General features: G+C 51.1%; 1 protein-coding gene across 1 annotated transcript; it reads left to right on the top strand.

The window, feature by feature from the left end:
- Positions 1-772: 772 nt before the first annotated feature.
- TUT1 (terminal uridylyl transferase 1, U6 snRNA-specific) lies at positions 773-8,507 on the top strand. Its single transcript, XM_044680274.1, has 9 exons — positions 773-854; positions 4,067-4,257; positions 4,484-4,799; positions 4,996-5,096; positions 5,480-5,934; positions 6,518-6,627; positions 6,782-6,892; positions 7,099-7,191; positions 7,355-8,507. The coding sequence occupies exons 1-9, from the start codon at positions 773-775 to the stop codon at positions 8,470-8,472; spliced, it is 2,577 nt and encodes an 858-aa protein (XP_044536209.1). The 3' UTR covers positions 8,473-8,507.
- The last annotated feature ends 3,928 nt before the right edge of the window (positions 8,508-12,435 follow it).

The following is a 12,435-nucleotide window of genomic DNA, read 5'->3' as shown; positions in this document are numbered from 1 at the left end:
CCGAACTGGTGGTCCTGAAGAATCCTTGAATCTGGTGCCCTTGGGTCCCATCCGTGAAGGGAACTGGGAGGCTCCAGGACTGACAGCTAGGGAAGGGCAAGGGCCTGACCATGCTGGCCCTCTTGCCTGCTCTGTTGGGCTTGTATGTGCTGACCACAACTCTGATCCTGCCCCGCCTGGGGTTGGCTGGACCACATGCAGAAAAGAACCTGGGTTCCGCTGCCTGTCTCGGGGTTGAGGGTCTCCCGTGAGTGTGCTGCACCCCCAGCAAAGTCAGGACCATGTCTCAGCCCCTAGAGGGCCCCTGGGACAAGATCCCTCGTTTCTCCGATGGGGTTCAGCCAGAGATAGGGACTAAACGTACAAGAACTGTCCAGCCTCGGCCCTCCTCCGGGGGCGGCACCGGAAGTCTTGGGGCGGGGCACTAGCCCTAGCCTCTCCTAGTCTGCTTCTAGAGGAGGGGAGGGCTCCGAGCCCGGAGCAGCAACGTGCTTCCAAGTATCCCGCCTGGCCATTTAGCCATTATCATTAATAGTCGTATTAGCTCAGGGCCAATCAAAACCAGGCGCCGCCCACGCCCAGCCAATCGCGTTGCTGTATGCAGATTAGTCCTAGCGGGAAGGGATTGGAGCGTCCGCGTGCCGCCCGAGTCCAAGCTGGGGCCCAGCCCCTAGTTCTCCGAGAGTGGCGGAAGTGCCTTCTTTCAGGATGCCGGATTTCCTAACGACTCACTGCCGGTAAATGGCGGAAGTCGCGTTCTGAAGCGGGAACTATGGCGGCGATGGAGCCGGATGTGGAGGCTTTACCGCGCGGGGGCTTCAGATGCTGCCTCTGCCAAGTGAACACCGCTAATCGTAAGGGGCTGGGTGGAGGTTATGGGCCACAGAGCCCCCAGGCCTGGGCGGAGTGGACTTGGGCCCCCTTTACCTGGGACTCACCTGATAACTACAGTCCTCCCGGTGAGGAAACCCAGGGCCAGGGGAGTTACTTAGGGCCGAGGCAGAATTCGAGCCCGCTGCTAGCTCGCAGGATCAGGGGCCAAGGAGAAGGCGGAGGCCCAGCTGGGAGCTGGACGGAAACTGAGGCAGTGACGAAGTTTTGATCAGGCTCACCCAGCGAGGGCCCGAGGCAGGACTTGAACCCAAGGCATCCGACACCCATTACAGGATGTTCTTCATCCCTCGTATCTTTCTAGCCCATCATTTCCCAGAGGCGCAAACCGAGGTCCGAGGAGACCTTGTCATTGTTATTAAGGTCTCTCTCTGATGAGTCCAGGGGCTGGCCAACCCGAGGCACTCATGGCCACCACCAGGAGCCAGGCAGGGAGGCCCGAGATGCCCCTTCTTCCAGTCTGCCTCCCCAAGCCCTTGTGCGGTTCAACAGTCACAGACCCACCACGGTCCATGGTGCCAGACAAAATCCTGAGAGAAGGAACTGTGCTGGGACTCTTGGCACCTCCCTCTGTCTGTCCCTTTGTGCCGCCCTCCCCCTCCCCCAGCCTTTCCTCTTTCCCTCCCGCTCTCTCCTAGCCTGTCTTTGTCTGCTTCTCTCCATCTGCCTTTCCTCCCCCACCCCTGTCTTCTCTGTGTCTCTGCTCTCTATATACATGCATGTATGTATAGCACATGTATATGTATATGTATTTCCATCTGGACATGACCAAGAGAGAATTTGTGAATCTTAAAACTTCATTTTAAGAAATGCTGCCTGCCACCCTTGAAGGGCCTGCTTGCCCTCTTGTGCATTCCCTGCTCATCTTCCAGCCAGGCTTACCCCATGGTAGGCCTGCTCTGCTCCTCTTTCTGAGGCCCTGAAATTCACTCAAAAACTCAAAATCATGTAGACTGGGCACACTGCAAATTCATGGTATTTCATCTCAAAGGGACACTCGGTGCTGCAAGGCAACCCTTCGAATTAATCTGCAGTGGATTCTGTTGAAATGTCTACTGTGGCTTTTCCAAACCTCATCTAGTTCTTACCCCTATCCCTGATTGAGGCTATCTGTTTGAGCTCTCTCCTCTGTCCTACTCTAACTCCAAACCTTTCTACATCTTTGCTCTGGTCTCTGAGGGTGTGACTTCTCCTTACCAAGGCCACTCAGCCCCACTGCTTCCGCTCTTGAGCTGACCTGTTCCTGTCTCCTTGTTTATTCCCCCTCCTCATTCTCTCCCTTTTCTACTGCCTATGAGCAAACCTTCCCCATCATTAAATCAACTTTAATTGTCCTTAGTCAGCATTCTATGTCTTTACTCTCTTTTCCTCCATAGTCATTGTCTCTACTTCTACACCTCACTCTTCAGCTCCTTGCAGCCTGACCACTCAAAATCTATTGAAATCGCTCTCCTTAGGTCTCTTGATGACCTTTTCTCAACCTTCTTCTTCCTAATACTTCTAATTGCTCTATAATAGAGACTACTCTAACCTTTAGAACAGTGATGGCAAACCTTTTAGAGATGGAGTGCCCTCCCCCCAAATGCTATGCCCCTCTCCCCTTACCTCCCACAGTGGAAGAGAAAGTGCTCCCTTTGGGCTGCTGGGTGGAGGGATGGGTAAAGTGAGGAATGTCCTCAGTTAGTGTAGAGAGAGGGAGGGGAGTAGCCTGAGTGCTCTCCTCCCCTCTAGCTCAGCCACCTGTGAGCTGCCCACCTTACCCACTTTGTGCTTCCTTTGGGTTGCTGGGCAGAGGGGCAGGTGATGTGAAAAAATATTCTCAGGCAAGGTGGAGAGGTGGAGGGGAGCAGCTTTGCCCAAGTCTCTCTCCCTTTCTAATAACAAACTGGGGGGGGGGGAGGCAGTTGAGTGCTCACAGAGAGTGCTCTGTGTGCCATTTTTGGCACCTGTGTCATAGGTTCACCATCACTGCTTTAGACCCTGTTTTAGTGGAGATTCCTTTTTAGATTGGGTTCTGATGAGATTACCATTGAGGTAGCTCTATGAAGCTGGGTGTGATACTTTGCTTTCTCTAGCTTCTTCTTCTGCTTTATTTTCAGACTCCTCCCTATCCACTTAGCATGGGGGTCTCCTGAAGCTGTGTCCTGGCCCTTTCCTTCTCTTTTTACACAATCTCCTTTTGAGACACTCTTCTGTTTCCATAATTTCGTCTCTATACAGATTATTCCCATATCTCTATACTAATAACTCATCTGTCTCCAGAACTCCCTTGACTGCATACTGGACACTTTCCTCTGGATCTTTCTCTCATGCTCAAACTCAGCATGTTCTCCTGGCCCAAAATGCCTTACTTCTCAGTTTCCTGCCATCTTCCTCTTCACCTAGGGTCCTAATCTCAAAGTGCCCAATCACTTGCCAAATCTTGTTGATTCTGTCTCCATAACATCTCTCCTCTTTCCCTCCCCAAACCAGCATTCTTGCTCAGACCCATACCACCTCCCACTGGGGTTATGGTCTCCTAACTAGTTTCCCTACTTGAAGTCTCTCCCCTTACTCTTCCATCACATTCCCAAAGACTGCCAGAATCATGCCTGGGCCTGTTTCTTCTCTGCCCAAAACCCTTCCATGACTTTCTGTTGCCTCTAAGACCAAGCACTTAATTCCTTTGCCCAGCATGTCAGGGCATCCATGATGGGGTTTCCATTGAGCCTTTCTACTTGACTTTGTGTGACTCTCTTTGGGTACTTTTTGTTTCTCAAGCTTGGCAGACTCCCAAGGGGATCCTGGCTCTGCCTTCAAGTTCAGCCCAAGGAGAATCTCCCCATCTTGCTTAAAGAATGGAAAAGGATGCTAGATTTGGAATAAGAAGACCTGGGTTCAAAATTTGATTCCTTCACTTTTTTTCCCTGCATGACCTTCTTCAAGTCACTGAAGTTCTCAGTTTCCTTAACTATAAAAGGACTAGATGGGCCTCCAGAGTCCCTTTGAGCTCCAAGACTAGGGTCCTATGATTCTCCCGGCTAAAATTGTTCTTTCCACTTTCACATTGTCCCAGAGTACTTTGTTTGACTCTTTCCACCATGCAAAATGAGAAGTCATGAAGAAACAATCATTGTTTTGTCTTTGCATTGTTAGCCTGTCACAGGGTATATGTTTAATGAATGCATCTTGCCAGGACCCAGCCTGGATGCCCACCTCAAGGGCAAGAAGCACCTCCGGCTTGAAGAGCTTCGGGCGACAAGAAGGGCCCAGGGCCTGCGGAGTGTGTTTGTCAGCGGCTTTCCCCGGGGCCTGGATCCGACCCAGCTTTCTGAATATTTTCAGGCCTTCGGGCCTGTGGCTAGCATTGTCATGGACAAGGACAAGGTAGTGGGGCCAGCCTGGTTTGAGTGGTGCCCTGGGCAAGTCATTGTTCAAAGTCTAAGGACTGTCACATTCAGGGAGGACTATGGACTGAGAAGGAAGTCAAATCTAGGGAAAGGGAGATGAGAGGGACAGGGTGGGAGGAACTATGAGGTGGCTGGGAATGGGGGAGGCCACAGTGATTGGAAAAGAGTTTCTGAGGCCTGTGTTCTCTGTGGTGGCCTGTCAGGGTGTGTTTGCCATTGTTGAGATGGGAGACACAGGTGCCCGGGATGCCGTTTTGGCCCAGACCCAGCATGTTCTTAGTGGCCATCGACTCCGTGTTCGGCCTCGGGAACAGAAAGAGTTCCAGACTCCAGCTCCCAAGTCCCCCAAAGGGGCACCTCCAGATGACCAGCAACTGACCCAGGCCCTGGCAGAGGCTCCAGATGTGGAGGCCCAGATGGTGAAGCTGGTGGGGCTTCGAGAGCTCTCTGAAGCTGAGCGACAGCTACGAGGGCTCGTTGTGATGCTGATGCAAGAGGTCTTCACTGAGTTCTTCCCTGGTGAGGCTTGCCCATCCCTCTCTGTTCCTCTGTCTGACTCTGTGATGCCAGTCCCTGAGTTCCTGAGGCCATTTTGCCTTTGAGGCTCTATTGTAGGCTCCCGTCCTGCCCTACATCTTCTTCCCTGCCCATTCCATCATGCAGCCACCTGTCTCTTTAGACATCCCCTGATCTCGATGCTCTGCTCACCACTCAGGCTGCGTCATCCGTCCCTTTGGCTCCTCCACAAATGGCTTTGGTGTCCATGGTTGTGACCTTGACCTCTTCCTGGATATGGGCAGTTTGGAGGGGCCCCAGGTGAGATGGGTGAGGAGGAGGGAGCTGCTTTCTGAGTGACATTGTGTGTGTGATCTCCTTGGATTTTGGGCAGTCCCAGGTGTGCAGAGGAGAACACGGAGGCTCAGAAATTTAATTAACTTCCTGTAGCTGCCCAGTTAGTAAATGTTGGCAGTGGGATTCGAACCCAGATCTCGCAATCAGATGCCTAGTCCACTCTTCTTTATACTGCTTTGTATCAATAGGGAAGGGATGAGTAGGTTATAGGGTGGGGAAGTTAGGGAGGAGATGACTGCCAGGCTGAGGCTGAGCAGCTGGACAGAGGATGGGAGATGGGAGGGCAGGTGCTTCCACTAATGGGAAATGTTCAGAAATAATGGTCCCAACCTGACTCTCCCCCACAGCGGGACCCAAAGGCCCCAGCCTCTCCAGCTTTGGACTCTGCCCTTGCTTCCCCACTGGATCCTCAAGCCTTGGCCTCCACCCCAGCTTCCCCTGTAGACTCTCAGGCTCCAGCTTCTCCCCAAGACTCTGAAACCCCCACCTCTTCCCTAGCCCCTCTGACCCCTGACTCTGCCTTGGCGTCCGAGGCCCTAGCCTCCCCGCAGTCTTTGCCCCCAGTTTCACCCATCCAAGAGGAGCTGAGAGAGAAGGACCTGGGGGAGGCCTGGGAACTTGTTGGAGCCCTGAACGGGGAGGAAGGAGAGGGGGAGGCGATGCTGGAACTTGTTGGGTCTGTCCTCCGAGGCTGTGTCCCTGGGGTGCACAGTGTCCGGACAGTGCCTTCGGCTCGACGCCCTGTGGTCAAGTTCTGCCATCGGCCCTCTGGTCTTCACGGTGACATCTCCCTCAGTAACAGGTATGTTGGGAAAATTTCCCAGAGAATGTTCCTGCGGGATGAGGGGAGGGACCCTTAGTGGGCTGGGAGCTTCTGGAGCGTCCTGCGCTAAGGGCTTTGCTTTTCTCCTTCCTGGCCCGTCACTGCTGTGGGCCCTTTGACCAAGTTCTGTGTCCATGATGCTGCCCGTGACCCCATTTCTTGCCTCCCGGCTCTATTTCAGGCCCATGGCTGGGTGTTTATTCGGTATCTCTTCCATTCAGGGCAGTGTCCTGGGTCCTGGCCTCTGCCCCCAAGCGAGTCACATTCACAGCCCAGCCAGAGAAGGAAATAGAAAGTAACTGAAGAGGGAAAGAGCGTTTTCTAATGGGGGGAGGAGCTCTCCTGTAGAAGGTGAGCCTGAAAGCAGGCAGAGATGGAGTTGGGAATTGAGGCAGGTTTTGTAGCAGACAGGCCTAGGAGATGACTGAGGCACAGAAATGGGAGCGGTGGCCATGCTTTGGCTGACCTCTTTTCCTTATCCTTGATTCAGAGTGGAGGCCCCAGGCTTTACGGTATTGGGGGCCTGAACTCCTGCATGTCCTTGGTGTCCTTTTTATCCCAGGCTGGCTTTATATAATTCACGGTTCCTGAACTTCTGCTGTGAGCTGGACAGGCGGGTTCGGCCTCTGGTCTATACCCTGCGCTGCTGGGCTCAGGGACGAGGACTGACGGGTAAGGATGGAGTGGAAGTGAAGACAGTTTGTGACATGGTGGTCACTGGAGGGATCAAGGCAGAGACTCACAGACACTTAGGCTACATGGAACTGGGTGGGATCCAGGAGGTTCTTTCTCCTTGGCTAATGCTAAATCTTGGTTTTCTGCCCAGGGAGTGGCCCTCTTCTGAGTAATTATGCCCTGACTCTCTTGGTGATCTACTTCCTTCAAACCCGGGACCCTCCTGTGCTGCCCCCCCTCACAAGGCTCACCCAGATGGCAGGTAGGCTCCTGAGGCCCTCACCCTCACCCTTGTCTGTCTTCAGCTTCATCTGCCCACATCACTGTCTTCCTGATGGACAGACAACTCTCTTGTCTTTAGTAACTGTGAGTTCTCCGGGGAGACCCTGAGAATGTCTCTGTCTCCTGGCCTCTTTGCCACATTTCCTGTCTCTTGCTAGAGCTGCCCTTTCTCTTTTGTGTTCCTAGGTGAGGAGGAACAGGTTGAGGTGGACGGCTGGGACTGCAGCTTCCCCCAGGAGGTTTCCTGCCTGGAGCCTAGCACCAACACTGAGCCCCTTGGTAAATGTCCAGAGACTGCCTAGAAGCAAGGGAGGGGGGTGGTCTTGGTAGGGGCTGGGCTGGGGAGAGGGCTTGTGCCCCAGGGGTCAGGAGGGTTGAGGAATCCCAGTCCTTCCCTGGTGAATGGATTGGATTTTGGTCTTCAGTTCAGCCTTCCTTACAGATGCCCTCCTGGCCCAGTTCTTTACCTGTGTCTCCAGCTGGGAGCTCCGAGGCTCGCTGCTGTCGCTGAGGGAAGGCCGACCGCTGCCCGTAGCAGAGGGCCTGCCCCCTGGTCTCTGGGGGGGCTTACGAGTTGGTCCTCTGAACCTCCAGGACCCTTTTGACTTGAGTCATAACGTGGCAGCAAATGTGACCAGCCGAGTGGCTGGTCGCCTGCAGAACTGTTGTCGGGATTCAGCTAATTACTGCCGAAGCCTCCAGTTCCAGCGTCGTTCGCCCCGGGGCCGGGACTGGGGTTTGCTTCCTCTGCTTCAGCCCAGCTCTGCCAACTCCCTGCTCTCTGTTACTCCCATCCCCCTGCCCTCGGCCCCCTTCTCCCAGCTCTGTGCTGCCATCACTCAGGTGTTAGAGGAAATACTGGGGTGCCAGGTAGAGCAGAGCAGCAAGAGGCGGAGGCCAGAAGAAGATGGAGATGGGGAGGAGTGGCCCCAGGGAGGACCCAGTAAGAGACTAAGATTAGAGAGGGAGGAAGAGCAGAAGGGATCCCTGCAGGATCAGGCATCTGAGGGGCACCAAGGAGAGGCTGCCGTCGAAGAGATGATGCTGGTGGCTGATGACAAAGAGGACCAGCCATCAACCACAGGGGACGTTGGGCAGTCAGGGGAGCAGCCACAGGGGCTTTGGCAGCATTGGATTGAAAGGAGAGGAAAGCCGGAAAATCCAGGGACTGAAGAGATGGAAACTGCCCGGGGAGGGGAGGAAGCAGGGCTGGGGAGGACACAAACCTGGCTCTGTGCACTGCGGCGCCGGGTGTGGCTTGGGCGGCGGAGGCTCCGGAGGCAGTTGCAGCAGCAAGCCAAAGGAGAAATAAGCTGGCTGCAGGCTGAGACTCTGGTGACCCAGGAGCTGATGACCCAGGAGAGCAGGAAGCAGAGAAAAGAGCCAGAGCCGCCACAGCCCCTCCTCACCTTTACTGCTTCTGTCAGCCCCACCGGCCAGTTCTTGACTCTCACCCAGCTCCACGATCCTCAGGGCCTGTTCCCTGATCTTCATCACTTCTTACAAGGCTTTCTACCACGAACTCTTCGGGGCATCCTCGGGTGTGAGAAAGGCGACTGAGGAGAGGAAGGGGCAATAAAGTGCTTTTTACACAAGCTTCATCTCTGGGTTTTGCCTTTGGGGCACTGCCTGGCATTGGAGAGCTGAGGTTTAAATGCCAAACATCCCTTTTAACAAGCCTTTAGGTTTGGGGCTGAGCCAGGAAGGGGCTGGGGGTCTGTGGAGAGAGTTCATGGAGGGATATGAACTTGGATGGGGGAAAAATCCATCTTCATTTTCACTCAGCCCTTCATAATCATACATTTTATGAACTTAATATTATACTGAAACCAGGAAGAGCAAAAACAGAACTATCGTCCAAGTTCCTTAATGAATAAAAATTTGTAAAATACTAGTAAGGAGATTGTAGCAATATATCACAAATACACATTATGACAAGGTGGGATTTATACTAGGAATGCAGGGCTGGCTCAATATTAGCAAAAAGATCAGTATAATTGACCATATCAATAACAAAAATAATAGAATTATCTCGAGAAGCTGAAAAAGGCTTTGACAAAATGCAATACCTATTCCTATTAAAGACTGGCAAGTAGGGGGCAGCTGGGTAGCTCAGGGGATGGAGAGCCAGGCCTAGAGACAGGAGGTCCTAGGTTCAAATCCAGCCTCAGACACTTCCCAGCTGTGTGACCCTGGGCAAGTCACTTGACCCCCATTGCCTAGCCCTTACCACTCTTCTGCCTTGGAGCCAAAACACAGAAGTTAAGGGTTTAAAAACAAACAAACAAAAAAACTGGCAAGCATAGGAATCAATGGATCCTTTCTTAAAACAAGTATCTAAAACCAAGAGCAATCCACATTAGGGTTAACTAAAAGCCTCAGTCAAATCAGGAGTGACGCCTATTATCACTACTATTCAATATTGTACTAGAGATGCTAGCTAAGGCGATAAGACAAGAAAACGAAACTGAAGGACTAAAAATAGGCTATGAGTAAACCAAACTTATCACTGCAGATGACATGATACAGCGTACTTGGAGAATCAACTGAAAAACTAGTTGAAACAACAAATTGAGCAAAGTTGCAGGATATAAAATAAACCCACAAGTCTAGTATTTTGATATACCATCAACAAAAACCAGCAGCATGTGATAAATTCCATTTAAAATAATTGCAGATAGTATAAAACACTTGAAAGTTTACCTGCTGAGACAAACTGAAGGAAAATGTGGACACAATTACAAAACAGACATAAACAATTGGAGAAATACTGTTATAGCGCAGGCCAAGCTGATAAGAAAAATGACATTTCTACTTCAACTAATTTGCTCATCCTGTGCCATGCCAATCAAATGAGTGAGAATTATTCTATAGAACTGGAAAAAGTATCATCTGCAACAGGGGTCGGCAACCTTTTTAGCCGTGAGAGCCATAAACGCCACATTTTTTAAAATGTCATTTCGTGAGAGCCGTACAGTGCTCCCAGTGCCGCTCCTGTAACAGCGCCTGAAAAAAATGGACTTTATGGCTCCTGCAGAAAGAGCCCTATCTGGCCCTCGAAAGAGCCAGATATGGCTCGAGAGCCATATGTTGCCGACCCCTGATCTGGAAGAATGAAAAGTCAAAGGGATCAGTGAAAAAATGTGAGGAAAGGCAGTCTTAAAAAGAAGCAGATTTCAAAATAGATCCCAAATGGGATAAAAATCTAGTGCTGTCTAAGAGTGTGGTCAATCAGTGGAATAGATTAGGTACACAATACACAGGAGTAAAAGAATATAGTAATCTGATGTTTGATAAACCCAAAGATCCAAGCTTTTTGGGCAAGAACCTGCCATTTGACAAAAATTACTGGGAAAACTAGAGAGCAGTCAGTTTGGCAGATACTGGGCATAGACTAACAACTCACACTATATGTCAACGTCAAAATGCATAACTGATTTAGACATAAAGGGTTAATAGAACTAAATTAGGGGAGTGTGGAGAAGGGAGGAGTTTATGACCAAACCAGAAAGAGGATCCTAGGAAGTAACATGGATGATTTTGATCATGTGGAATTTAAAATGTTTTGCACAAACAAGTAGCCAAATTTAATGCAGCCAAAATTCAAAGCCAACAGGAAACTGGAGTGGGAGGTGGGGCGGGGATTTTAAAGCAAGTTTCTTTGCTAAAGGTCTCATTTCTCAAACGTAAAGAGAATTGAGCAAAATGTATAAAAATTCTTCAATTGATAAATGGTCAAAGGCGATGAATGAACAGGCAAGTTTCAGAAGAAGAAATCAAAGCTTTGGTCACATGAAAAAATGCCGTTTTTCTAAGTTGAAAATTGAGCATAATGGTGAATTCCATTATTGGACAAATATTTCTTCTCCCTGCACATGTAGGCTCTTTATGTACAGACTTTTCTTAGACTTATCAGAGCTGCCAGCATCACCTCTCTGCTACTTTGGGACCATTATTAATAACTAAATAGTATTAAGGAAACAAAGAGGAGCGCTGCTTTCCCTGCAACAACATTTGTTACAAGACCTCTGGACAAAGACTGAAGCTGGAGCTAATGTGAGGTGCAAAACAGTGTAAATATCCATAATGTAATGCTAACGGTTGTTTTTTTTTTAAACTCTTTTTTTTTAAACCCTTAACTTCTGTGTATTGGCTCTTCAGTAGAAGAGTTGTAAGGGTGGGCAATGGGGGTCAAGTGACTTGCCCAGGGTCACACAGCTGGGAAGTGTCCGAGGCTGGATTTGAACCTAGGACCTCCTGTCTCTAGGCCTGACTCTCAATCCACTGAGCTACCCAGCTACCCCCTAACGGGTTTTTAAGACTGAGAATGAGTTTGACTGGGAAAACTGCTTCAGGACTTTGCACCTCTTAGGGAAATTGATGGATTTAGCAAGTAATTAAACTTTTTACTTAATTTATTTTTCTGCCTTTTTTTTTTTTTGATTCCCAATCCTGTATCCTGAATTTCTGTGCTGAGTTTGAGTAAACCGAGGTCCTTCTGTATGCCCAAAGGGTTACCAAACTCTGCATTTCCTTTGCCCCAGGAATCCACTACTAGCTTTGTGTCCCAGAGAGAAAAAACAAACAAACAAGCGGAAAAGGGAAAGGACCCGTATGGACAAAAATATCACTAGCGGCTCTTTTTGTGGCAGGCAAGAATTGGACCTGGAGGGGGTGCCAGCCTATCGTCTGGGGGATGGCTGAACGGCTGGTGGAATGTGAATAGGATTGTAGTAGGTACGACGACGGGGATGGTTCAGGAAAACCTGGAAAGCCTCATATGGACAGCTGCAAAGCACAGGGAGCGGAGCCTGGAGAAGAGTGTATGTACAATGACAGCAACACGGTACCAGGAACCACTGGGAAAGACTAAACGCTCTTCATCTCCGGAGAAAGAGCCCACGGAGTCTTTTAACTTTTATTTATTTTTTTTTTCTGTGTTCTCTCTTGGAATATGGCCCTTCTGAAACACGTTTTGCGTCGCTGCAGTATCGATTGGGCAATCAATATCCAGGGGAGGGGAGGGGAGAGAGCATTTGCAACTCAAAACTGTAAAGAACAATGCCGCGGTTTTTGCTCGAAATAAGGAAATTTTTATCTAGCGCTCTGCGCACTCCCGCGCCCCCTGGCGGACCTCTGGACCCGCGCCTCAGTTTCCCCTTCGGTAAAAAGTGGGTGTCGTGAAGGACCGAGCTTGGATCTCCGTCTTGCCCAGCGGGCAATCGGTTCTGTCTCCGTTTCCACTGCGGCGAGAAGAGAGGGCCCGGGCCGCCGGCCCTTGGGAGACGGAGACACGATCTCCCCGGGATGCGCCACGAGGAGGGGGCGGGGCCTGGAGGAGCCTCCGCCCGAGCTAACCGACCGCCCTCGCGGCGGGCCTTCGGCGGTGCCCCGTGCGCAGGCGTGCGCCGCTTCGCGACTTCAGCCGGTGTGGGGAGGGACCGCCCTCCTGTCGCGCGGTTCCGTTCGACGCCGTCCTCGCTTTCCGGTCGCTGTCCCCTCCCACCCGCCCGTCCGTCCCTC

The sequence above is a fragment of the Gracilinanus agilis genome, chromosome 6, assembly GCF_016433145.1.
Source record: "Gracilinanus agilis isolate LMUSP501 chromosome 6, AgileGrace, whole genome shotgun sequence".
Taxonomy (NCBI): Eukaryota; Metazoa; Chordata; class Mammalia; order Didelphimorphia; family Didelphidae; genus Gracilinanus; species Gracilinanus agilis.
Note: the sequence above shows the minus strand (reverse complement) of the source record. Positions and strands in the feature narration are given on the sequence as shown.